Source organism: Podarcis bocagei (assembly GCF_964188305.1).
Source record: "Podarcis bocagei genome assembly, chromosome: 9".
Taxonomy (NCBI): Eukaryota; Metazoa; Chordata; class Lepidosauria; order Squamata; family Lacertidae; genus Podarcis; species Podarcis bocagei.
In genome coordinates, this window is record NC_138134.1 from 67197767 (window position 1) to 67225438 (window position 27672).

Here is a 27672-nt window from a genome sequence, read left to right on the forward strand (position 1 = left end):
ATGATCCATTTACTAGCAGAGGGCAAATGAGCCAATGGAGCAATAACTTTGAGCAGTGTATATTGCTAAGTATAAACAAGGAAGCTATATTTTAACACTATCAGTGCTCCAGTATTATAACAATTGCTTTCCAACTATATTGATTCTGGAAAATCAACAAAAATTCACTTGGGAGGGAAAGGTGAATCTATTGATAGTGGTGCTCAATGATGAAATACCAATAAATTCTATAAAATTATATCCAATATTAGTCATACTTTCATTAGACATAGTGAAATCAAAGGATTTAAGTTTATTGATTTGTGGGCAAGCCACACTACATATTTCTGAAACCATTTAAAGCAAAACAATGTAAGCACAGGAGAAATGAAAACAAAAAATACTCCTATTAAATAATAAGTGCAATACAAAACTGACCTCAAACAAATTATATCACCTCATCTCTAAAAGCTTGGTGAAGTAAGTCTTTCACTATCCTCCTAAAAGAGTATCCTACTGTGGGGAAATACACCTGAATGGAGAGAGAGTTCCAAAGTTTTGGAGCTGCCACTGAAAAAGCCTTATTATGAGCCCTGTTAACCTTGTCCCTTATAGGAACCACCAAGAGAACCTCATTGGCAGGTCTTAAAGACCAGACAGGTTAGCATGGGAGAAGGTAGTCTTTCAGATATTTAGCTGAGATTCCTGCATTTCAGGGGGTTGGACTAGATGACCCTTGGGGTCCCTTCCAATTCTGTGATTCTATGAAATATTTGTTTCCTGGGCTGTTTGGGGCTTTACGTGTTAGCATAAGCACCTAAAATTGGGCTCAAGAAACAATTAGCAACCTGGGTGGATGCTTTAAAATGAGGATAATATGTGAGCAGGCTCCTGCTCCCATAACCACATGGGCCACCCAAGCTAGACAGATGCAGCTTGGTAGTCTCTATGCATGGGTGAGATGATGGTGTCAGGACGAGGAGGAGGCTGGATTTGTTAGGCACCAGGGAACATTATAGGACATTATAGCTGAGCATGTACAAAAGGGATGGGCCACACTGAAACAGGGTTGAACCAGATTGTTGGTAAAAAGGTAAAGGGACCCCTGACCATTGGGAAACCCAACAGGAGCTGAAGAGGGTCCGGTTTAGAACATATCTCCCCCTTTCAATGAAATTGATAAAGTGATGAACATTTAAATGGGGGAGGTGTAGAACTAGGCATTGTGAGTGCAGGGGCAAAACAAAACAGTTCAGGGAGGCCAGACCACAACAGTTCAATACACAAATGCCAAAAACACTTGAAGAGAAAGACTTCATACAAGTTTTTATACACCAGTGCTAGAAGCCTCTGAACCCAAGATAGGTGAACTGAAGTGCTTGGTCTTGGAAGATGGCATTGATATAGTGGGTATAAGAGAGGGTATAAACTATAGGAAGGACATGGAAAGATGCACTGGAGGTTGTGTTGCTCTGTACATCAAAGAGGGCATTGAGTGCAGCAGGCTAGAAATCCTCAGACAAGGCACAGAGAAAGCAGATAGAGAAAAGTTTTTCTCCCTCTCGCATAACACTAGAACTCACGGATATTTGATGAAAATTCAGAACAGATAAAAGAAAGTACTTCTTTGTGAAGCACACATTTAAACTAGGGAACTTGCCTCCTGTCGGAGGCTGTCATGGAAACCAGCTTGGATGGCTTTACAGGAGGATTAGACAAATTAATGGAGGACAAGACTATCAACAGCCACAGTGGCTCTGTTCCACTTCCACTGTCAAAGGCAGTATGCCTCTGAATAAGTTGCTGGAAATTGCAAGTGGGCAGAGTGCTGTTGTGCTGTCATGTCCAGCTTGCAGGCTTTCCGTAGGTTTCTGGTTAGCCACTGTGAGAACAGGATGGACCATTGGCCTGATCCAGGAGGCTCATCTTATTTAACCTTGCAGGATCCAGAAGTCCTGTAGTTGCCTGATGCTATTCTCTGCTGAAACTCCTCAGAGACAGGAGTGGAGCCACTATAAAACAGCATCCCCAACTCCAAATTCATGCCATGATCCATAGCATCCAAAGCCACTGAGATGTCAAATAGAACCAAGAGAGTTGCACACCCACTATGCCTCTTCCAACAAAAGTCATTGATCAGGGTGACCAAGGCTTGCTGGTTTTCCGCAGGCATCTGGTTTGGCCACAGTGAGAACAAGATGCTTCATTAGATGGGTCATTGGCCTAATCCTGCAGCTTTATGTTCTTATGCTCATAAGGTAGTTTTGTTCCCCAAACCAGGCCAGAAATCAGATTGAACTGGGTCCAGATATTACCAACAGGCCTTAAAGTGTATACTCTCATTGACTCTGCTGTAGAACCCACTTAAGAAAATGCAACAAAACTCCTGACCTTCATAGCACCTTGGCAATCAGATTCCAGAATATAGTTTAAAACAGCTAAATTTATGCAAGTGTACCAGATAATTGATGCATAGAATATGCAGAAAATTTGCGGCTTTCCAGTTCACAGTGCATGGACAGGTTTGTCAGGATATTTTTGTGGAAACTAAAATAGTTGTTTGCCTCATGGAAATGACTTGCAGAAGTACTTTGATAAATATGTAACTTTTATGTGGAAAATGGATCTAATAGTGGCATGATGTATTGGCTCTATTCAAGTCTCCCAGGATGGTTCAACTACTATAGAACATCAAATACCTACATAAATCTCTGTGCATAATTTCTCCACTAGCATATTTTTCATTTAATTGCAAGAGGCATTGCAGCTTTCACCAATGAATTGCTGAGAATAGTGTCTGACACCCAGTAAAGCCTATGTTAACTGAAAAGGCATTACAGTTCTTGATACGGGAATTTATTCTTAAACTATTTGCTATGCTGAATTGGCTTGAGTGCCACGCTTGAGAGTTTTGCTCCTGAACAGTGAGTCAAAACTGAGACATGAATAATGGAGTTAGTTCTTAAGTAGTGTAAGATCTCATCTGTCATTAACAGTCACTTGTATCTAGGCAGTTGAGGGGATACTGTGGTTATAAATTGTGTTGTGTAGAATGTATGGAATGAAAACTCTTTGAAGTGAGAATCTCAGTGTAGTTCCACTTCTCACACACTCTTGGAAGCAGTTTCCCATGTTCAATGTGATGTTCTTCTATGTGAGTGAGTTTGGGTTTGTTTGCTCTTTTTTAAGGGAAAAAGCAAGCATAAATGATTTTAGGTGGAAAAACAATGTTTTTCTCCATCAGTTTTGCCTAGAATAGTGTATTAAAGCATTTTCATACTGATTTCTTTATTAGCCATGAGATGGGCAAAGTTTTCTTTTACTTTGACTAGAAGGAAAATTGCTGGAAGCTTTCCCCCTTCCCCCTTAAAAAGCCTTCCTGTGTCAATGTTAATGTAAATTGTTCATAGTCATAATACACTGGTGTTTACTTTTTAAGGGCAGGTAATAAAAGGATGAGAGAGCTTTTGTTGATGAAAAATCTATATATACACCAGATGCACAGTTACTTCTTATTCATCCTGTCCGCACACGCCACCTTTCATCTCTCCCGATTCTTAACCGACTAATAAACCATTTGGTCTGCAATCCTATACCCATTTACCTGGGAGCAAGCCCCCTTGAACTCAGCGGAACTTACTTCTGGGTATAAGATTGCACGGCCAGGCTTTTAAGGTGCCGTGGAAGTGCAGCTTGTTAGCCCGGCTTCCCTTCTGAATTCCGTCTCGGAGCTGGAATCCGCCCTCGTTTCCTGGAGAAGGGGCGCAAACCCTTTGCGTTTGCGTGGACAGGGAGTCCTGCCCTGGCCGGAGCGCGCGTTTCTTGTAGGTCAGCGCCCGCGTCGTTCCTCCTTTTCTCGGCGGGGGCCGGGCTTCCCCTCCCCTCCGGTGGGAGTGGCTCTAGCAAAGGGATCGGGGCGGAGGGAGGAGGCTGAGGTTGTTGCTGAGCTGGGCTGTGATGGTGATGACGAAGTGAAAATGGCGGATCTTTCGAAATACTATCCCGGCCCCTGACATACCAGCGACAGCACCTAAACAGCCTTGAGAGGCTCCCCCCAACTCCTCTGCTTGCTGCTGCCAGAAACCTCCCTCTCCTCGTCTTTTCGTCCCAACTCCCGGGCAGCCGCTTTGCAGCTATCCAGACACTTCTCCCTCCTCCCCTCGGGCTGGAACTTAACCCTCCTGGAAGGAGTCGGTGGCTGCGCCCTGGAGAGGGGTGAGAGACGCACCAAGCAAGGCCTGGGCAGGAGATTGGGGGAGAAGGGGAGCCTGCAACGCTGGGTTGGGTGGCTTGCTGTACAGGAAATCCAGGTGTTTTCAAATGTAACCTAAATAGTTAACCTGGCTGGAAAAGAAGGGAGTATTTGGAGCTGCTGAGGCCTAACTCGCCTTTCAAGGTCTCGCTTGCACTGTGTCTGATGTTGCATTCTTGAGAGTTCGGGTAGCGCAAGTGATGTTCATATGGTGGTCAAGGAGAAATCTGCAGAACAAATTACTGGATTGATTGCGCCTACTCTTCTTAGGAGCGTAGTGAAGAATGTTAGTATGCAAAGCTGCTCGTGGGACACGAATGATTATTAAAATTAGCTGCTTGCTTTCAGGGGAGTGTAGTCGCATACATCATAGGTGTGCTTTAGTGGTCACTTCCAAATATATATAATTAACAGGAAGTGTTGCAATGGGCAGAAAATAACAACTTCACAGCATGTTAGATAATTAAAGCTGGGAATTTAAAAATGTATCCCCCCTTAACCTTTGAAAGGTGGAAAAGGTCAATGCAGCAGTAATGATTCAGATGGAAAATGAATGTTTGGTTTTGGTTTTAATTCCAAATTTTGTTATGAAAAGGTGTAAAGCAATATATTTTGTAAGTGTAATCTAGTTACGTTAGGGTAGCTGGGATTTCTAGCACAATAAGGCAAATGATAATTGGTGTCAAGGAACACAGTCTGAAAATATGTTTTTGTTTAATTACACTGGGTGGTATCTGACTAGCTCATACTCTGAATACACCCACTGAAATCAGTGGACTAAGTACTGTAATGATTAAGTACATTGATTTCAGTGGGCCTACTCTTGATTATGAATTAGTCAGATGTCAGTGTCAGTGTTATTTACCCAGTGACAGCACTAAAATGTACACAATAAACGTGACTCCTTTTTCTGAGGGCTAGGTCCACGTTCAGGTTCTATATATGCATGTGTCATTCCTCTCTCCACTCCCCTATCTATGAAATTGCGTATTTCTCTGTGAGTGACCTCCTGATCATTTTTGTTGATTGAAAAGCGACATATAAATGTGTTAAATAAGTATTTAAAATGGTATCTTCTAAACTCTATAGGTTCTGAAATATGAGATTCATATATTAAATATACCAACCACCTTATTTCTAGGTGGGTTTATATCTTGTATCATTTTTAATTAAAGACATTCCATGCGAATTTTAAAACTGTGTTAACTGTTAGTGTGGGATAGCTTTGTATCAGGAAACAATTAGTTACATGTGCAGGTGGACCTACTTTGCTTCTCCTCTGGTGTAAGAAAGAGCAACAAGCCACGACCCCTGGTTTAGAGTTACATCCAAACCAGGATTTGTTGTCTCACAGCTCCCCACCCCCCAATAAATCATGAAGTTAAACCAAGGTTTGCTCTTACCTTACCAGTGGTGTTTTTGAACAAAAAACCCCTCATGATTCCTAGTCCAAACATAAGTCAGGGATCATGGTTAGTTGTTTCTGCTCACACTAGGAAGGAGTAAATCAAGAATTATCTGTGTTTATGGCAAACCATTAACTGTAGTTTACCCTGATGTATGGAATGGAATGTAAGTTATTATTTATATTTTACTTCTCTGCAATCATATTTGGAGCTTGCAACAAAGTAACAGAGATACACCGTATTTTTCCGTGTATAAGACTATATTTTCTTCAAATTTCTGAAGTTTAAAATTGGGGGTCTTATACACAGAATGTTTAAAATATTTATTTCTAAATCAAAAAATAGGGGGCATCTTGTAGACAAAAAATACGGTAGTTCAAAAATATAGTTAACTTAAATATGAAGCATATCTATATAGACACCTTAGTAGAAAATATTTAGAATTCTGGATATTCCAGCTGTATTCTTTTTTATGCTTCATATGTTACATAGTTTCCTATATTTTATTGGGGGGGGGCTAGTAGAATTCTGGATATTTAGATCACCATATAAGCTATAAAATAGAATTCAATGCAGAATCTGCAGGGTGTGCAAAGGTGTTTAATTTATTGGTTGAATACTGGAGGTTCTTGCAAAAATAATTAAAATTAAAACTTTTAAAATTATTTGAATAAATAAACAACTTTCTTTAAAAGTAAGCCATTTTCCTCTTGGGATTTGTGTTTATTCCCTTGGGTTTGAAATGTCAAAAGCAGACTCCCCCAATTTGGAATGCTCCATGTGCTTTGGACTACAAGCTCCATGTGCTTTGGACTACAAGCTCCATGTGCTTTGGACTACAACTCCAATCTCTGGCCATTGGACAAGCTGGTTAGAGCTAATGGCAGTTGTACTTCAAAACGTCTGAACGGCCTCTGTTGGGGAAAGACTGCTGTAGAGGATTGGAAATTTGTATTTTCATAATTTTCCAACTTTCATTTCTGGACACCTTGTGATATTGCAAGTATTTATATTTCTTATGATACGATATGGTGAGTACAATGTTTCACCAGCCATTGTTTGGCATCAGTGAAGCTTACTAAGATCTTATACAAGCTTCAGCTTTCAGACTTAATTTCTAATTCCGTTTTCAGTACAGTACACAGCAAATTGAGCAAGTCATATACAAAGTAGCCTTGCCGTTTTAGTGCAAGGCTTTTAGCAGCCCAAAATAAAATTTAGGGTAGCCTTTCATTTGTTACAAGTCACATTGCTTTTTACCACTGAATCGGAGCAAGCAGCGACCCTAAGAAAACTCAATTACCATTTCCTCTGATTCAGTGGTAAAATGTGAGTTTTTCTGGGAAAAGCGTCTTGACACACACACATACACACCCTAAAAAACCCACAACACCACTCAAATACAGACCTGTGCCTACAAAAGCAGCTGAAAGGTATCTGAATGAGCCCTTAATTAAAGCTAACGGTACTTCGTGGAAGAAGCACATAGGACACTCAGTTTTTTCACCATATTTATGAGACTAGGAGGCATTGCATGTAGGCTGTTAAACATATTGCATTGGTTCTAAAGGATCTGCACTGGCTGCTGGTTTGCCACTGAATCAAGTTCAAGTGCTTGTTCTGTCAGATAAAGCTCTACACAGCTGCTTCTACATACACCTGCCTGTTGGTTACAACCTTCTGGATACAATATTCCCTCTTAACAGAGCCACGTTTACCACAAATTTGCTGCATGGCAACATGTAAGAGGACTTTCTTTGATTGGTGCCTGATACTAGAATGCCTTCCCATCTCATGTATGACTTATGCCAACCCTTGTGGATTTTTGGTGCCAGTTAAAAATTAGTTGATGTTGTAACATTTTATTGAGATTTCATTATGTTTATTATATTTTATCCTGCTCTGGGGTTCTTTTAGTGAAGGGTGGGCTAGATTTTTGAAGTAAATAAGTAAAGCATATGCTGCAAAGATAAATCAATGCTTTTAATTGTTCTATCCTCCCTAGTGAACCTTCTTTCTAATGGCTGTGACCTTCAATATTATCTCACTCTTTTAAATCTTTATTGCTTATGAAATGTTCCAGACTTGGTTTTCATTTTAGGATTTGTACTCCCAGATTGTACTTCTCATATTGCTGTTGACATGGGAAATAATTGGAAATTTTCTGATCTTGAAAGGACTCTTGCTCTGCCTTTGAGGGAGTGTATTAGAATTCGAGTTCATACTTCTGTAAGGGTTGCTTTGGTACCATGCTCAATACACCAGTACGGTATGTTTCCCTTTGTTTAGGTAGTTATAAATAGTGCTTTTGTATAGGACTTTCATGCTGAATTAAAATACCCTTTTATGATCCCTAAGGGTCTACCAGCTGTTACCTCTGGCAAACCCTTTGCCATGCTGAAATTGTACAGCACCAGCTCTCCAATCATTTCAGGATTATGTTGAAAGATAAAATGTATGCATTTATGAGACTTTTAGCCTGCCTGCGCAACTGGAATTTGCACATCCCACAGACAAATGGTTAAGGTAGTCAGTGGTTTTACTTTATCAGTATATCTTAGATTTTTATAGTAATTGCCTTTTTATATATAGAAAAAAACTGACAAAAATGTATATTATATAGATTGCTGTTAATCTTTAGGAATTAAGGGCTAATTAATTCTCATTGGTCAACACCCCTCTTCCTTAGGATACTTGATTCCAAACCACCACTTTTAGCTCAGTCAGTAGAGCATGAGACTTAATCTCAGGATTATGGGTTTGAGCCCCATGGTTTGGACTAGATTCTATGATTCTAAGCCTTTGTCAAAATGGAACTATAATGTCAGGGGGTCAAAAATACCTGATTAATGAGTTAACTGAAACTATGGGCTCCTCACTTTTAAAGGAAGGTGTTCTTTTTGGTAATGGAAAAGCTGGAGCATGCCTTTTGAAATCCACATTGTTTATTTGCTTTGACTAGCAGAAACAATGCTTATGCTAATATATTAACTTCCTTTGGAATGACCACAGTGAAATTTATTGTGCTTACCTGTCTTGTTCCATGTCCAGCTAAAGTAGTAATATGTGCTTATTTTCTAAATTACCGCTAAGTCAATCACAGAAGAGTATTTGCAATTGTTCTAAAAAGCACTTGCCTGCCTGAGAGTCATCACTGCTTGGTGCTATTTTATTTGGCTACATTCCCACTGCAAGTGAATGGTGAGGTTAAAAAGTTTCCTGTGCCTAGTAGACCTCAGATCAGTTCTAATCCTGTCCTCTGGTATCCTGCCTACATGTATATAAAAATTTACTGAAGTTGTGACGTCTATTCTGAAATAAGCACATCATGAAACTGTATCTCAGACTCTTGTATATTCTGTCATCCTAGAGCTGGATCTGAAAGCAAGAGCTAGAGCGGACCTTGGATATGCCACAAGTTTATAAAACAAAAGCAACTTCTTTTGGAGAGGTAGGTGGGGGTTCATTGCAAGAGAACCTCAGTTATCTGGATTAAAGTTAACACTGCTTCATAAAAGCATTTATTTCAATCTTGCCTCCATCTCCTGAACCTGCACGTTATTGTAATTTTCAGCTCATTTGGGTATAATCAGTGGAAAACTCACTTCCCCCTTCCTTTGTGTTACATGCATGAACACACTGTACTTGTTCTGTACTCTGTTTTGGCTGTTAGTCATAAAATAATACAAATCGAGCCATAAAGCAGCTTTGTAATCAATGAACAAAACATCCAGCATGTTACTAATTCATTTGAATACCTTCTAAAGTGCTAATCTTTTAATTATGCATGGAGATTTTATATAAATGGCCTCATTGTGGCCTGTTCAGGTTAGTAAGTGCTGCTGTTGCTCCATCCTGACATCCAGCATTAGTATTATGCACAAATAAAAAATTATTTGGCCAGACATTGTGACCATAAAGTATATTTTGGCCGTATGGAAACTATTATTGCTCCTTATTGTACTTGATTTGATTCAGTGGTTTTAATGAATGTTTACTGGTATATAGCTTTTTATTACTGTAGTTGTTTAGCACTCTGTGCTGTAGGAAGGCAGAGTATAAAAATGTTGAAAGAATGAATAAACTAGTGAGAGGGTACAGGGACAGTCCCATGTGACAAAACAGCTCATGGAATAAGGCAAAGGGCAGGGAAGAGGTATGGTCTGTATAGGCACAGCTCCTGTCAATTGTTGCTAAATTGCATTTTTATACACTGTAAATGTAAACATTTTGTGGTTTAAGACTGTGCATCCACCAGTGTGGCTTGGGTATTGTGTATTTTGGAACATTATTCTAAATTTTATTTTTTCCTTCTCTGGCTAACTAATTTGTAGTGGATGTACGTTTTAAATCTGAGTTTTTCTTCTGTCACTTCATGTAAACGCTCCTTTCCACACTGAATCTCAGATTAGCTGAATTTTGCAGGTTTTACAATTTCATTGGCATTCTTCCTACCAATTATTGAAGAAGTAGGCTATTTTCTCAGCTTTTCTCCCTGTGACATTTTCAGCCGTGCAAAAACAACATTATTAGCTGCTTGAAAAACTCTTAACCTGGTTTGTTATTAAATAGCTTGTTGAAGATGTTAAGTACTTTGGATGATCAATTTTAATGTGCACGTCTGTGCAATTATCTCATTATAGTTTATATTGTGGTTTTTGCGCTCAGCTGTTCTGGAGGTGTGTTCTTTCCATAGAACATTTACCTGTTTTTGAAAATATTGGGGGGGGGGGTTCAGTAACCTTGAAAATCAGTTTCGATTAAGAGTTTTGATGTGTGAGGCGGTTGAACATCATATTTATGAAGGGGATTTCCACATGTTCTATGAGAGGGTGCTTGAGAGAAAGCCTAGAGGTAGAGAGACTTGAAATAGTACTTAAACATTAGAATTTTGTCAGTTTGGGACTGGATTTATAAGGAGCAGCTTGCTTATAACATCTGAAATATTCCCATCATCTTTAGCCCTAACAGGTGGTGCTACACTATAATGCTTCTGGAGGTCGTCTGATGTGGAACAAGATTTAAAAGAAATTCAGGTAACTGAACAGAACTCATGATTTTCTGTATTTCAGTATTTCATGAAATCACTATAGAAGTCAAATGTCCAATTTATGGACACTTCCAGTGTCAGAAATGTCCTAACAAGCTTCCCTCCTGGTTGAGAACATGCAGAGTTTTGTACTCTCATTAACCCCCATCAATAGCTTTTCATAATTGCTCAAAGATACTTCTTTTCAAAGTTGAAAAAGCAAGCAAGAGGCAATTAACAATTTAAGGGCATATTCCAGCCAGGAAAAAGCACTCAAGGAGGTTGCAAAGACGATTGTCTTAGACATGCTTGTTAGCCAAAGCAGTGGCTAATCTGTCTGCAAATTTTTAGCCACAGCCAATACCATGTAGATGTTTATTTCACCGTTTTGTAGGCTCCCACAGTAATATGTCCGATGCTGCAACTTGCACATTCTTGTGGAGCTGAAAAACGAATTTCCTTTCTTTGAAATATCATTGCAGTGCCTCACCTTTGGCCTGTCGTCCGCATTTGCAATATGGAGGTGGTGTCAGCGGAAGTGAACAGCTTGCTACCTGAAGAGATCATGGACACAGGCGCAACGCTGGAGGAAGATGAGAACATAGAGGCTGTAATTGTGGGTGACACTATGGAGATGGAACTGGAAGGAATGGCAAACGTAAGCTCAGGCAGGGATTCTGTTACTTCTGGCACGTCGTCCATCACCACAGAGACTGTCATGGTGTCCAGCAATTGTGTAAGCCACGTCATAGCCAATGCTGCCACTACAAAAGCCGGTACTAGTGTGACTGCACAACCTTCCTTTCAAGGTAGCCTCCAGAAACTTGGTACTCAGACTCCTGTCACTATATCGGCCAACCAGATAATTTTAAACAAGGCAACGGACTTGAAAATTGGCAACCAGACTATAAAACCAGAAGGGCAAAAGCTCATTGTCACAACTCTGGGGAAACCTGGGCAGCCCATTGTCCTAACATTACCCCACAACCAGCTGTCTCAGTCGCAGAAGGCCACATCACAGGTGCAAGCAGGTGACTCCAAGCTGTCCACGCAGCAGTTCAAGGTGGTAACCATTGGAGGAAGGTCAGAGGTGAAACCTGTCATTGGTGTTTCAGCCTTGACTCCAGGGAGCCAGTTGGTAAATGCTACCACCCAATCCTCTGTATTGCAGACCCAGCAATTAAAAGCAGTGCAGGTAAGAAGGCACACTGTTTCTCATCATCTTTTGTGATAAAATTGCTCCCATTCATGATTCCCTTTTGTTGGCAGTAACGTAAGTGGAGCAGAGTAAGGCAGGGAAAGTGAATCAATAAGACAAGCAAAATGTAAGGAAGAGTTACAAGTGCAATGGAGGTGATGAATGATTATTTTTTAAAAATAGAGTTCTTGCCTATAGAGAGGGATGTGTAGCAGCACAAAACCAGTTAGAGGACACTTCTTGGGGGTGGTGAGAAGATACACATGGGTAGTGATGGGTAGAAGCAGGAGGGAGAAGTTGGGGGACTGCTTCCAAGCTAATCTGCTTAAGGGCAGTGGAGACTGAGAGTGAAGACACTGCAGAAGGTGAGAATGTGTGGATTTTGGCCGTTACTGCATACAAACAACAATTCCTCTAACTGAGGGAATGATTCTTCTTTTGCTTTTCAGATTGCTAAAAAAACCAGGACACCCACCTCAGCCCCGGTGATAACTAAGCTGATCTTCACAAAACCAATCAACAGCAAAGCTGTTACGGGACAGACAACACAAGTGTCACCGGTCATTGCAGGTTATATATTTGTGGCTTCTTGCGTGGTGCCATTCCTAAGGGAGTGAAATGTGAATTGAGTCAGATACAGGCTGGGATCCAGTTGGGCAGATTTTCATGGAGGGTTTTTAGGCTCCTTTCTCTTTTACACCGCTGCCTTCTGAACTCCCTCAAAAAAGCCAGGGGGTCCTCCAAAGTGACATTTAGGAGTGATTATCAGGGGAATCTGATAATTCTGCCCTTGCATGTTCACAGAAGCACTTTATGAGCACACACAGGGCTCTTTGGGTCCCAGCCACAGAATGAATCTTGCTCCTCTTCATCTCATAACTTCTCAGGGAAGATGAAAAGTGTGTCAAAGTTCAGAGTCCTAAAGAATTTACAGATTACGTGGGTCATGTAAAATAGCGCTTTCAAAACCTAACAGCAGCATTGTTATTTTATGTGTCTCTCAAATGCTCAGATTGTGTGCAGTGTCAACCAACGTAACCATGTAGTAAATGTGGGAAAGCTTGCACGCTTCATAAATGTGCATTAAAAGTGTAGTGTTATGTGCAACTGACTTGCTCTGAAGAGTTCTGTGGTTGCTGTTACTCCACTCCTGGCTACTGACTAGTTCTGTTGCTACGGAGTCAAGATGTTTCTTCTACTCATCCCCCTATGCATTGCTGCAGTGTTTTATCACTACTTCCTGGCTCTTTGTTGGGGAAATAAGATGGTTTAAGCTGTTCAGACTTCTGCGTTTTTTAAAAGATGAGTACTACTTTTAAGCTGCAAAGTCCTCTGTTGGTTTTAAAGGGTAAAGTCGATAAGGTTTTAGGAATTTTATAAAAGTGGAAAACTAAAATATTCACTTTACACCTTATAAATCAAGAGTAGCAATGCAAATGGACAATACTACTCTTCCCCCTCATCACAAACACAGAGAACCAAAATGAAAGAAATGTGACTAGTTTTTCACTTACCAAAAAAACAACTGAATATGTAAAGGGAAACCACACAGTATCTGCTAATATTTTAATGTTTATGCATTTTTAAACACTTGGAATACAAATTCAGACTAAAGAACAGCAACCCACGGAGAGAGGAATTTCTTCAGACTTCTTTCCATGAAACTCCATTCCTTGAGGAGATGCCTTTTCTGTTCAGTCATCTTACCACCTGATCCATCCTCCATCCTCTTTAAAACATAATGTATGGCAGGGGTGGAAATCACATTTGTATTAATACAGACAGCCAAGCATGCATGGTGTAGAAAATTTTCATCAGGTGATATACATTGTTTGCTTTACTAGTCCTTTATTTATCATTTAGGATGAAATTATGTACAGCTCCATTCACTTCCACAGTTGCCTTAGATACAACTATTGTTGTAACTCCCATTGAAAGTGCCCAATGCAGTGCCTCCCTAGTCAGATTAATTTCAGTTTATGCAGCCTAATAATGTGGGAAGGACTCTTGCAATGATGCAACTGGCTTCTTGCTCTCTTAAGCCCTGCTCACCCTGGCTGGTGAAAACCACTTGGGAGGGGTTGATCAGTTGTATCCAGGGTGTGTTGAATGCATCTTTACATGACAGAGTGGTGCCTTCTACTCTTAAATAGGCATATGTATTGTAGGGCCAATTTTATGGAACGTCCTTCCAGTTGAGGTCAGATAGGCCCCTTTCCTACTAAACTTTTGGCTGCTACTGAAGACTTTTTTAAAAAAAATTCAGCAGGTATTTTAATTGTAGCTTGATTTTATAGTTTTTACTAATTTTATTTTTGTATTGTATCTTTGTAACCCATTTAGAGACTGTTGTTGTTAAGTGGTATATAAATCGTTTAAATTAAAAAAAACCTCACTTGGGAGTAAGCGCCATTGAACTAATTCAGACTTAATTTTGAGTACATGTATAAGATTGCATTGTTAATGACAAAGCTTGTAACATAAAGTGCTGTAAACAAGCACTTTCTTTTGATTTTTTTCATAACAACAGAGCCCGTATTAAAGTGCCTTTATTATTTTTATATTTTTAACATTGTTGTTACTAAGCAGGAGTTGTACACAGTGGCCTAGTTTGCATGTAATGCTACTGTGTGGTTTAACAAACCACAAGCTGTCTCACAGACAAATAAACCTTGGATTGTTTCTCCAAAGTTTTCTGTTTTTCAGCTACTCTTGCCTTTGTAGCTTGATGAATGGCTGGGGTTGGGTGATCAGGCAAGCCACGCTTAAGGAAAAGTGGTGGGCTTGCAGGAAATGCCAAGTCATAGTTAAAACAAATCAAGAACTATAAGCCAACAACAAACCATGGTTTCAGACAGTGGATGATTTTTGGTAGTAAACAAGCCATAATTGAGCGGTTGGCAGGCTTCACACATAATGCTAAGCGGTGTTTTAACAAACCACAGTTTAACAAGCCATGGCTTAGTGTTTTGTATAAACCCAGGCCAGTCACTGCTTCATGTTTATTCACTGCAGTGTCCTGTGAAAATTCAAGGCCAAAACTGTAGTCAGTACTTTTATCAGTGGTTTTAGAGTGTAATGAATCTCTTCCAGGCAAAATGCAGGAATGTAAAATGAATAGCTAATTCTGCTTGTTTCAAAGAATAGTGTGATCCAGCACAATAGCATTCTCTGAAAATAACATGGATTTCTTTTCTCCGGCTATTTGAAACAACATTGTGGGCTGCTGTTCTTCAAGGTGTCTGCTTATCTAATGGATCAGTAACTATCCCTGTTCAGTTAGAGGGTTTGGTTTAATTTAGACTAAATTTGCTTTTAATTGCCCTCATAGTATTAGAAAATTGGATTCGATATTCTTTATAAACACTTAAAGGCTATCAGTAAGTCTTCTATGCTTCTTCAATTAAAAAAGCAAATGTTCCAACTAATTTGCTTCTATTTATATCCAATGCATTTCTGAAGTTCTGGATAGCTTGTGAGCTAAATGGAAGTGCTTTATTTATACCAAAGCTCAAAATTGGGATTCAATCTAGTTAAGAGCATGAGGAGAGATCACTAGTATGCTTTCTTAGTTCATGTAGAATATTCTGACATTGGTTGCTGCTTGCTCTGCGTTTCAAAATGGCCCACAGCTTTCAAGAACTTGCCAATAAAAAGCAAGCAATTAATTGCCATCAAATTCCACTTTAGGAACGTGCCATATTCTGGAAGTCTGTGGCTTTGTTCAAAACAACGATAAATAATGGTTTCCTGCTACTTTTTGTCCCAGGCTGTGCTCCCCCTTTTGCCACGCTCTGTTCTTCTCCCATACACCCAAGAGGCAAAGTTTGGAAACTTTTGCTTAAGTTCACTGTGCCTTCCCATGTCATTCAAGCTGGGAATTGTGGTTTATATAACGATCCATGGTCAGCTTCAAAATAAGACAAGTTCAAACCATCACCCAAGCATCTGAAACGTTTCCTTTCCTAGTTCTGGAAGTAGTTCAAATGGCAGCTTAGTAGCAGTGAGTATACCTCCCTGGTATGTGTAAGTGTAATGGTTGAGGAGTGTTCTGAGCTTCCCAGTCACTACCCCCTTTATCATGAGGTTGAAAGGATGGGTATCTCTCCCCCCCCCCCCAAAAAAAGTTCATACAGCTGAAGGAGTTAGATGGAAGAGTGGTGCTTTTTTGCACTTTTTCTTTCAAGGCCCAGATCAGAACTTGAGTTGCTGAACATTTGTGGAGTGACTGAAAGCATGGGCGGGGGGGGGGGCAAACTGGGAGACTGGAGAAAGAAAACGGATGTGGTGATGAGGGATGCAGGGGAGAAGAGAATGAGGAATGTGTGCACACATAGGATCCAGTTAAATGGAACCTCTTGAAACTGCATAATTGGTTCACAAATTTACCCCCCTCCCTCCAACCACAGTCAAATATCAATCACACCTATTTCCATTGACAGAATGGTAAAAAAAACAACACTCCAGTGGTTTCCGCTGTGGCCATTGTGCAAAAACATGGATCTAAGACAGTTTTATGGAACCTCATAATTTCTACATCAAAATCATAGGTCAGCTCTGTGTCCATTGATGCGTTCTTTGAGTTGTTGTCATCCTATGTCAAAATCATGAAGATTCATGGGGGAATATGAGCCCTGGATCTGTGTTACTGTGGCGCTGGCTGACAACAGATATGAAATTTTTAGTGCACATTCTACTCCCTGCTCCCGCCCAAACCACAATCAGATTAAAACCTATGTCAAATCATAGAGAGTGGTGCCCATGGCAAACTCTCAACACTTCCATATTATACCAATTTGTAACTGTGGTTAGTTTCAATGAGCCTGTTCAAGGTCAGTTATCACGGATTAGTTATACATTTTAAATGTCCTTGGACCATCCTGCCACAGATCAAAGAGTGATAAAAGGTACATATTCTCCCTGTCTCCCTCCCAATTAACTGGCCCCTGCAGTTGAAGAATCTTGGTCTTCGGGGCCATGAAAGACCATGGGAGGCTGTAAAAGCTACTAGATGGTACTTTGGAAAACGTATATTAAACTCCAGGAGAGGTTTACAGTTCTGCAGTATAGTATATTCAATAACCATACTCCCAATAATCACTGATAAATCAAGCTTCCTTCTCACCCAGCAGGTGGGGACTGAGTGAGGCACTTGAAAAGGAAAAATATACCTGTGCAGCCAGGCATTTAAAATAGAAATGTCTTGTTTTCCTTCTGTGTCTGGCTTTTAATCAGAGCTGGAATAACTTGAAGCTGAAGCCTGGAAGGAAACAGGTGGCCCAAGCAGTAATGCAATGCACACAGTCTCATCTCGGGGTGTGAATGCACCCCTGTGGTTTCCACTTATGATTTATTGCTGACAGTTCTAAAAGAGGGGGTTACTGAATGAGGTTGGTGGAACTTTTCTCGCAAAATTATTGGTTGTAACCAGCTGTTGTCATCTTTCCCTTTGCATTTGGTCCTGCTTCGTAACAGGTTTCTATTTTTGTTAGAAATACAAGCGGTGAGAATTGAATCAGCTGTACAGTGGTGCCTCGCAAGACGAAATTAAATTGGTTCTGCGAGTTTTTTCGTATTGCGAACCACGGTTTCCCAAAGTCTTCAAAATCACCAAAGTCTTCAAAAACCTCAAAAAAGGCTACCACACCGCGTGCTATGAGTTGCTCCTCGAAGTCACCCTGGGTATTAACGGTTTTAAGAAAAAGGAAACAAACTTGCAAGACGTTTTCATTTTTTTCGTTTTTCGTCTTGCGAAGCAAGCCCATAGGGAAATTCATCTTGCGAAGCAACTCAAAAAACGGAAAACTCTTTCGTCTTGCGAGTTTTTCGTCTTCCGAGGCATTCGTCTTGCAAGGTACCACTGTATTTCTGGTATATCTTTACCTGGAAGTTGCTAACACAAGAGAAAAATGGCTAATTGTTAATCTTTTGATCTGGAAGTTTGGATTTTTGGCAGCGTGCTGGAGTCAGTTATGTCTCTTTTTCTGTTTTCATTTTATTCTTGATGGTCTTCAGCTATTTTATTACAAAAAAGAAAACACTGTCAGAGACATTTCTACTCTGCTACCTGGGGAGAAGGATGAAATGAAGGCAGCACTTCTTCTGCAACAGTGTAGAGCAGTGAATTGACATGCTATTTCTTTTCATGACACCAGCTATAATCATCAGTTTGTTTCTGTTCTCTTTTTTTCTGCAGGTCGAGTTCTTTCGCAGACCACTCCAGGGACACCTCCAAAGACGGTGACTATCTCAGAAAGCGGCGTCATTGGGACTACTTTAAGTTCTGCTATACAGCAGACACCAAATAAGATAGCCATTTCTCCCTTGAAGTCCCCCAACAAGGTAAAAAGGTCTATTCAGGTTTACAATTATTTTGGTGTTGCTCTGAAAATGATCTGAAGTAGTAGGATATATTCCATTTAAACATATTTCACTTATTCAAATGTGGAAAGTGTGAGTTAAATTCTGTTAATCTGTATTTACTTAAAATTGTAGCTGAGCCTTCCAAGTGAAGAACAAGTAACCTGAGCTTCAAGCTGCCTATTTCAACCTGTTTTTTGAGTTTATTTGAATACTTTAAAACCTCAATTTCTTATCACTACTGCTCGATTCTCTTAAATAGGGCTATGTTTAAAACTTGTCATTGAGGTTTTCATACCTTTTTTATAAACTTAAGGAAGCATTTCCAGCCCTGCTCTTGAGCTTGTTTGATATCACTTAAAATCTTATAATTTCTTTATTTCCTTCTGAGGAAACTGATTAGTTCAGTGAAACGAGTTTTGTAGCTGGCATCTCGTAAAAGGTAAAGGTAAAGGGGCCCCTGACCATTAGGTCCAGTCGTGACTGACTCTGGGGTTGCAGCGCTCATCTCGCTTTATTGGCCGAGGGAGCCTGCATACAGCTTCCGGGTCATGTGGCCAGCATGACTATGCTGCTTCTGGTGAACCAGAGCAGCGCACGGAAACGCCGTTTACCTTCCCGCCAGACTGGTACCTATTTATCTACTTGCACTTTGAGGTGCTTTCGAACTGCTAGGTTGGCAGGAGCAGGGACCGAACAACGGGAGCTCACCCCGTTGCGGGGATTCGAACCGCCGACCTTCTGATTGGCAAGTCCTAGGCTCTGTGGTTTAACACACAGTTTTTGTTTAATTCTAGTTTATTTTTTTGATTTTTGTTATTCTGTAGTCGATTATTTCTCGTTTCAGGGATTTTCACGGTAATTTCTTTTGTTCTGTGTAATTTCTTGGTTCCGTGACTGTCTTTTTTTCACTGGCCTATTTCAACCTGGGCATGAGGCTCTTCATCTCAGGGTTGCAGGTTTGAGCCCAACACTGAGCAGCAGATTCCTGCATGGCAAGGGGTTGGACTAGATGACCCTTGTGGTCCCTTCCAACTCTACAATTTTATGATTTATTTTAATCACGTTGCAAATGATCCACAGCAACAAAACCTGTAAACTTATTGCCTCTGTTTCTTTTAATGAAATTGGAATTTCCAAATTACCAAACATCTACCAGCTGAGCAAAATTATCGGGGGGCACTTCCTTCTTGCCAGCAGCTTCTGATGCCTAAACTGTTGTAACTCGCTTACCAACCTGGTGCCCTGCAGCTGCTTTCAGTACCAGCCAGCAGATGGTGGTTGTAGTCCAAAATAGGTTGGCTCATAACCCCCAACAGCATGAAAAGTCTTGTGCATTTGTACAGTGGTGCCCCGCAAGACGAATGCCTCGCAAGACGGAAAACTCGCTAGACGAAAGAGTTTTACGTTTTGGAGGTGCTTCGCAAAACGAATCTCCTATGGGCTTGCTTCGCAAGACGAAAATGTCTTGCGAGTTCCTGCGGGTTTTTTCCCTCCCCCCCTTTTGCTAAGCCGCTTATCAGCTGATCCGATAAGCCGCTAATAGCGCTAATCCGCTAATCCGTCAATGGGCTTGCTTCGCAAGACGAAAAAACCGCTAGACGAAGAGAATCACAGAACGGATTCTTTTCGTCTTGCGAGGCACCACTGTATTCTGTTCTGATTTTGAAGCTGAACGAGCTGTAGTTGTGTGGAACTGTATTACAGAATGTTTTAGCCTAAAATCTTTGATTTGTTAAGCAGCTAACAGTGGTGTCTGTCGCCTCGCAGCCTCCAAGCTCACCCCAGAAAGCAGTTGGTGTTCCTCTAAACGTAGCCCTGGGGCAGCAGATTCTCACGGTGCAGCATTCAACACCATCTTCCCCCGGAAAGGCTGTAGCTAACAATACAACTCAGGTATGCAGCATTCTGGCTCTTGTTCTGAAAGCCTCACCATCAAGAGTCCGACTCACAGCTCTGCATAGTTTCAGACATTGTTAACTGTTTATCCATCGAAGTTTTGCGTTTGTTTTGATGAGTTGAAATGATATGCTATTGGGAGAAATAGCTTAAAGTAAATTTGGTCACAAACGAGTGCTTACTGTATCCGACATCATTAATACAAAGTGATAATGCATTTCAAGAGTTTATTAATCTGTGCTTTAAAATGAAGCACAAGGGGGAATAATGCTGACTCACTAGAAACTACTTTGCCAACAATAAAAGAGAGGATGATATATTGACATCACATAAATAACTTTACAACTATTTTAACAGGCTGTGAAATCTGCAGTACAGACCCTTACTATGGGGGGAGTGAGCACATCTCAGTTTAAGACTATCATTCCCTTGGCAACAGCACCCAACGTTCAACAGATTCAGGTACCTGGAAGCAAATTCCATTATGTCCGCCTTGTAACTGCCACAACAGCCAACAGCTCAGCACAGCCAGCCACTCAGAATCCCAGCATCAGCACAGCATCTCTTCAGCAAGGTTAGTAGTCTCCATAGTTGAATGTTTTCACGACAGTTTTGGAAGTGCTTAACAGAAATCCAAATACAAAGGGCTTTAAGTAAGCATTTGTTTTAACATTCCGTGTTCTGCACCATTGCTTTGTGCTGGTTGTATGCCCACTCCCAAGTAGGAAAGGTTTCCTAATACTTGTTGGACTACCGGTTTAGCCATGAATGTTCATTGTTGATCTTTGACCAAGATTGGGGTGCCCCCATTTATCAGGCAGCCTCCCCTTCTCAGTCCCACCTCCATTACAATAATTAGGTTTTTTTAAAAGAATAGCTTCCAGCAGTGCAAATGCAAACTATTTTTAAAGTTGTAATTGCCACTTAGGGGGTGATATACATTCCTTAGCCATGAAAAGTGTCAGATTGGAAACACTGCTTGTTTGCCCTTAATTTTAGGAGATATTGCAGATGTATGGCCTTTTTGTGTTGTGTTGCTTTGTTTCACCATGACTTGTCTAGGAGTTGATCAAGTAAATGGTAAACAGCAAAAGTTTGAGGTGTGTGTTGTTGTTCTATCCAAAATTCTGAAAAAACTCGTTTAAAATATTTTTTCTATTGAATGATTTCAACATGTAACAATGCCATACAAATAGATAACAAAATATCCCACCCTAACCCAGAAGCTGGTGTTCAGGAAATACATACAAAATAACAACAAAACCAAAGTGGCCCTACCGTTAGTATACAAGAGTAACAACCAGAGAAGCTGCATCCTGTAAACATCTTTGCACAGAAAGATACATGTTGTGTCTTATGTTGTTTCTTTTGAGCAGCTAAGCCAATGGTGGTGAATGCAACCCCCGTGAGGATGTCTGTCCCAATTGTTCCAGCAACGCAGGCAGTCAAACAAGTGAGTTTTGCTTCCGCCTACGTACTTAATACGTATTTCTGGTTTTGCAGTTGGAATTTCCAAAGTAACTTCTCCTGTTGATTTGCAAAGAATAAGATCTCATGTGCAATGAAGGTATCATGGCAATTTCCTTTCCTTGCAGGTGGCGCCCAAACCAATTAGCACAACTTCGCAGATAGTTACTACAAGCCAGCCACAGCAGAGGCTAATAATGCCTGCCACACCACTGCCACAGATCCAGCCAAACCTCACCAACCTTCCCCCGGGCACAGTGCTGGCTCCAGCCCCTGGTGCAGGGAATGTAGGCTATGCGGTTCTCCCGGCTCAATATGTCACACAGGTATGGCATTGACGTGGAGATGAAATTGACCAAAATATTTAATGAGCGTGTGATGCTTTATAGTGTAAAGATTCTTTTAACAAAAATGACCCACTTGGGAGTTAAGGCCAGAAGAATTTCAGAGTATCCAATGTCTGTGGACACAAAATAAGTGCTAGAAATAAGGTAGGCATAATCCATCGTTTTCTAATCTTTGATACCCAAGACTTTGGGCTTTTCCCTCCCGCTTTTGGACTAACTGTGGAAGCACACCGTTGTACTGAAGTGGATACACACATTCCCTCTCCCAAGATGTTTTCCCCCCTGGAATTTTGTCAGCCGTGCTGCAGGCTGTATCAGGGCACCTTTCCACATGGGGAGATGTCAGTGCCCATATGTTGGCAGGAAAAAAAACACAGTCCTACACAGGGCCTTCCTGCTTGAAGGACGTGGTTGCATTTCACTTCAGCCCTTCTCTCATCACACTTGTGTAACCCAGCACAGTTCGGGAACTGCTGGCCTGATGAAACTTACTGATAGTAGCACTAGCACAAGATGCTGCACATGCTTGGAACGCGTGTTAGACAGGAAAGACCGAGGAACACCTGTGGATTGCTGCTGTCTTCCTTTGGAAAACATGGGATAGAAAATTGCATGTAGAGCAGCTGCATAGAGGCTTACCGGTCCAAATAATTGAGAGTAGCCCTCTCATGGAAAACAGCAACATCCCCCACGCTCTCCCTTGTAGCCAGATAGTCTGGCAGAGCTGAAAGAAATGAGAGCTTCAGTGTGACTTAATTCATGGAGTAGATGGCCAGGTGGAATTCATTTGGTGCACGGCCCAAGCAGATGATGTATCTTCTGCCAGAAAAAGAGATTAGGAAGAATTTACCCCACCAGCAATTAAAATACAAAGCAGGCAAGAAAGAAGGAGCCTTTCAACATGGATAGAAAGAGGAAGGACCATTGCTAGCCATCATGACAGCTGAGAAGAGATGGTTGCCAAAATGATGATACTTCGGTTTTGTAAATGCACAATCTCATTCCAGCCAGTTTGGAGGATTGCTTTGAACTAAAGCTGAGTTCCAACTGTTCCCAAATAAAGCTGAAAATGGAAGATCTTCTTTGCTGGAAAAATCAGACTTCTCTCTGGAGTGTAAGGTTCAAGTGCATTGTAAGAACTAAATAATAGAAGATTATGGACCGCATGGAGATGAGCGGAAAATAATTTTAATAACAGAGAACAAGAGTAAAATCCCTTTAAATACATTTATGGGGAAATGAGAATGTGGGATTCTGAATCTAAAAACAATAAAATGGCTAGAAAAGCAAGGGCAACTGATGAAATTTATTTTAGGTATTAACCCACCATCACTATGCCTCAAGGCCATGAAGGTCATCAGAAATTCATCTGGTTAACAAAAGGGTTGCCGGGGAGACGTAGGACCTCAGCTGTCTTCCTCTTTGAAAATTTCTCTGCTTCTCCAAAGGAAGCATGCATGAGGGATTTTTCAGCTTGCAAACAGCTTTCCTAGCTAACGCAGTCCTAGCAGAAGCTCGTCTGCAGGTGGTTCCTGTCCCTAAAGTGGAAAGAGTGGTGAAAAGCAGAGAGCTGATTGCACAAGAAGGTGATTTCTTATGGCCAATATGTAGCATGTTAATGGTTTTGTCACTGGACAAGGTACAAGGAAAAGCTATGTAAACTGACACCCCCTCCGCCACTTTTCCAGCTTCACTCCAAAGGAAGCATGCATTCTGAATCAAAATAGGATACTTGGAGTAAGTCCCTAGTTTTCCATAATTCCTAGTTTTCCATAGATATTTTCTGCTGCTACCACAAAATGAGTTCCAGCAGTCCTCTTTCAGGTGTGTGAAAATCCCCATATAGTTTAGCAACAAAAAGATCAAAAGAAAAGTGTATGCTGCTTTGACAGGCTCTTTGGCAGGCATAGGCAAACTCGGCCCTCCAGATGTTTTGGTACTACAGTTCCCATCATCCCTGACCACTGGTCCTGTTAGCTAGGGATCATGGGAGTTGCAGTCACAAAACATCTGGAGGGCTGAGTTTGCCTATGCCTGCTCTTTGGGCTATATAATAGTGCAGCTGTGGAGGAATTCTAATGGGATTATAAATGTAAAAACCGCTCTATGTATTTCCCAAATAAAGTTTTTTCCTACTATTTTTTATCTGACCATGAAACTTAGGCATGAGAAATTGAAGGAGCTTTGACAACGTAAACTGCTAATCAGGTGTAATATTTTAATTTAACTCTCAACAGACTTTTAGTCAAAGGAGTGTTATGGTTCCTGAATTTTTTAATCCTGTCACAAAAAAGTGTGGTGCTATGAGACATCATTGTTATTTTAATGTTTAGACAGGTTTTTAATCTAGTTACAACAGTCCTCTTAGAACAGTGTATCATAAGAGGTGTGATGCTTCCATTAGCACTAGAAAATTAGGTACACATTAAACATGAGGTTATAATCCAGTTTCCAGGACAAAAGCCCTCCAGTCTAAAAATAGTAGTGAACATCTTCTTCTGACTCTTAATGACGGAATAAAAAGTGTTTGGCCGGCTATTTGCGCAAGTACTAATCTGCAAACGGTATGTCATGTACTGACTTCGTGTTCTGACTTTGTGAATTTATTTATTTTTAGCTGCAGCAGTCATCCTACGTATCAATAGCAAGCAATGCCAATCTTAGTGGGACATCTAGTATCCAGACCCAAGCCCGCCTGCCATTCAATGGGTGTGTATTGTGTAGATGTGTTTTAAATAATCATTGCACAGCACGGAAAGACAGAGGATTGGGAGAAATATTTGGAGTTGTTCGGTGTTCAGCTGCTGAAGTGGTAGGTCATCTGCCTTGCGTGTAGGAGGTCTCTGGTCTCAGAATATCCAAATAGGGTTGATATTTTGCTTGGTCCTAAAAAGATACTTCCCAACTGTGAATTTTTGCAGGTTTTTTTCCCTTATGTGTCAGCCCAGTTACATTTTGCTTTATATGAAACCAGAGTCTTAAAATAGATAAAGATCTTACAGATGTAAAAACAATTCTCTCTCCCCATAAAAACTAGCTAAAATTATTTAAATCCTACCCAGGTTCCAAAAGGAAAAGTAATCCCACAAGAGTAGGGCAGGCACATCAAACACCTCTGCATATTTTTTTATTCCTAATGAAGAGACTGAACAATCTTGGTCAACCGTATTGTTTCTGGTGGTTTGTTTATATGGGGGTAGTACAGTAGATCCCAAATATCTGGGCACACTTTGTTGTTACACCTGAAAAAATTAATTTTAGAATGTGGAAGAGTAAGACTTCCGACTGCTTTTTGAAGAGCCCAATACCTTTCCCCCCCTATGCATGAGTCACTGATATGGGCATGCCTGCTTAACTGAAAGGACACAGCCCCAAAGAAGCAACTTTTAGGGAGACACAGCAGGAAACAGCATCATAAGGCCAGGTGAATTTGCTGAGTCTTTACTCAGTGACTGAATGATCCACTTACAGCTGATGCTCATGCAAAGCAGAATAACTAGCCCCTGACAAACTAAGCAGAAGAAAGCAATGCCAGAGCAGGCGATCATTCAGAGAAGCAGTAGATAACCTCTGTTATGCATTGAGACAATGGACTTAAAAGGACAGTTAAACTGATTTTTTTTTTTTAATCCTGATTCAGTAGCATTTTCCTTTTGGCACCACAGTTTGGGAATTACTTTTCTGATAAGTCATTTGGTGGAACCACGTGCTCTGGAGGCATTTAAGATGCTCCTGCTCTCTGACCTTGGCACAAGGTGGGCTAGGTTGTGTAGTCTGAACTGTGGGGAACAGATGGGTCAATGTTCGCAGTATTGTTATTGCACATCTCAAATTAAGCAATAGCTAATCAACATTTTGTCCTTTGGGCCAAAAAATGACTGAAGTCATTAAAACTATTTTACAGAATAATTTCCTCCGAATCGGCAAATCGCCCCAGAAAGCCATGCAACTGTACAAAATCACTGTGTCTTAAGCTGTAAGTATAGCTGTTTTACTTTTTACCATCTTGAAATGTTAAAAGTAAAACCCTGTTTTTCCATCAGCAATGAAGTAGATGCATCACAGCAGAGGTAGCTAAAATCTTATTGGGCTCCCAGCACAGCCACTGGTCAGGGTTGTGGTCTAGCAGCACGTTAAACCCATTACAGATAAAATCTTGTGTTAGAGGAAGATCAAGTAGAGGCCACATTTCCCAGAGATTTCATATTTAAGGTGGTTATCTTAATCTCACTGCGGTAGAGACTATCTTTTGCATTTTAGACTTGGATAAAACCTGCGCACTGCTGCTGAGATCCATGTGCATGATAGGATGAGGCCTCCTTGTGTAGTGATGTGTTCTTGAGATCAAGATATGTGAGTGGGCAAAGAGGCTAAATGACGTTGCCTGCAACACATCCTGGTTGGCTGAGTAGGAAGTTCAAGCAACTTTTCAGTATGCTGAATGCAAGCTCCTCCCGGTTCTAATTTAATGGCTACTAAGTTGAAGGGGAGGATGCGGGTGGCGCTGTGGGCTAAACCACAGAGCCTAGGGCTTGCCGATCGGAAGGTTGGCGGTTCGAATCCCCGTGATGGCGTGAGCTCCCGTTGCTCGGTTCCAGCTCCTGTCAACCTAGCAGTTCGAAAGCACATCAAAGTGCAAGTAGATAAATAGGTACCGCTCCGGCGGGAAGGTAAACGGTGTTTCCGTGCGCTGCTCTGGTTTCTCCATAAGCGGCCTAGTCATGCTGGCCACATGACCCGGAAGCTGTACGCCGACTCCCTTGGCCAGTAAAGCGAGATGAACGCTGCAACCCTAGAGTCGTCCGTGACTGGTCCGGGGTCCCTTTACCTTTTAAGTTGAAGGGGGGAAAGGCCTGCCCTTTCCTTTTCCTTCAGGGCCAAGCCACACTAGCTTTCTTCCTTGTGGGTGGAGTGTTGGAAGCCCTTTGTCTCCAGAGTTGCAAAGCCCCCGTGGTTCTGGCCTTGGGAGTTGCTGTTTGAGTGTTGCTGTTAAACCCACTTGGAAGGCTGACCTGCCTGCCGTGAGTGTGGTTGGAGGAGCCATGCAACCCCTTGCAATCCACGCTTGTTGTGCAGCCCTTGTGGGCGTTTTGTGTTCAAGCATCACGCGCGATATCCCTTTCAGGTACTGCGATTGCTTTGCCAATGGCGAGTTCTGCAACAATTGCAACTGCACAAACTGCTATAACAATCTGGACCATGAAAATGACAGACAGAAAGCAATCAAGGTAAAGCTCTTCTCTTTCTAAAGCAAAACCAAACCTTGACAAAAAGACTTTTGTCTTTTGTGACCGGATGAAATGGTGTCTGCCAGTTCTTCCTGTGAAAGACTGGGTTTGCGTCTCCAACACTTGCATGTGGTGATGGATTTCTTTGCATCTGCCTTGCTAGGCCTGCCTTGACAGAAACCCAGAAGCCTTCAAGCCTAAAATAGGGAAGGGGAAGGAAGGCGAGTCGGACAGGCGGCACAGCAAAGGTTGCAACTGCAAGCGGTCTGGATGTCTCAAAAACTATTGTGAATGCTACGAGGTAGGACCCAAAGTCTGCTGTATTTCTCTCTCAGTACTTTTTTGTCACTTCCCTCCCTGGTTCATTCTCACAGCATCTCCATGGTGGTTCCGTTTTTATTTTTTTTAACACACACTTATATTAGGCTCATAAATGTTATGTGAAATACTAATACAATGGCACCTCTGGATGCGAACGGGATCCGTTCCAGAGCCCCCTTTGCATCC

The 27672-nt window shown here is 41.2% G+C and overlaps 1 protein-coding gene and 1 long non-coding RNA gene across 5 annotated transcripts in view; one reads left to right on the forward strand and one right to left on the reverse strand.

Moving 5' to 3' along the window:
* The window catches only part of LIN54 (lin-54 DREAM MuvB core complex component), a 35381-nt gene that overhangs the window by 1482 nt on the left and 6227 nt on the right, over positions 1-27672 (forward strand). Inside the window, exons 1-14 of one of the 4 annotated variants that reach the window (XM_081207042.1) lie at positions 4275-4517; positions 9008-9088; positions 10600-10673; positions 11149-11861; positions 12314-12434; positions 18061-18206; positions 19995-20120; positions 20481-20697; positions 21500-21576; positions 21719-21916; positions 24555-24646; positions 25842-25913; positions 27063-27165; positions 27329-27466. In XM_081207042.1, coding sequence (XP_081063168.1) covers positions 11184-11861; positions 12314-12434; positions 18061-18206; positions 19995-20120; positions 20481-20697; positions 21500-21576; positions 21719-21916; positions 24555-24646; positions 25842-25913; positions 27063-27165; positions 27329-27466 — 1968 coding nt within the window. In that variant the 5' untranslated portion in view covers positions 4275-4517; positions 9008-9088; positions 10600-10673; positions 11149-11183. Of the gene's footprint in view, positions 1-4274; positions 4518-8049; positions 8164-9007; positions 9089-10599; positions 10674-11148; positions 11862-12313; positions 12435-18060; positions 18207-19994; positions 20121-20480; positions 20698-21499; positions 21577-21718; positions 21917-24554; positions 24647-25841; positions 25914-27062; positions 27166-27328; positions 27467-27672 lie in introns of those variants that run through there. The other 3 variants (XM_081207041.1, XM_081207040.1, XM_081207043.1) reach the window with 3 other exon arrangements.
* On the reverse strand, positions 273-3204 carry LOC308594435. Its single transcript, XR_014011477.1, has 2 exons — positions 1263-3204; positions 273-476 (listed from the first exon to the last, which is right to left on the reverse strand). It is a non-coding gene; the product is annotated as an uncharacterized lncRNA (long non-coding RNA).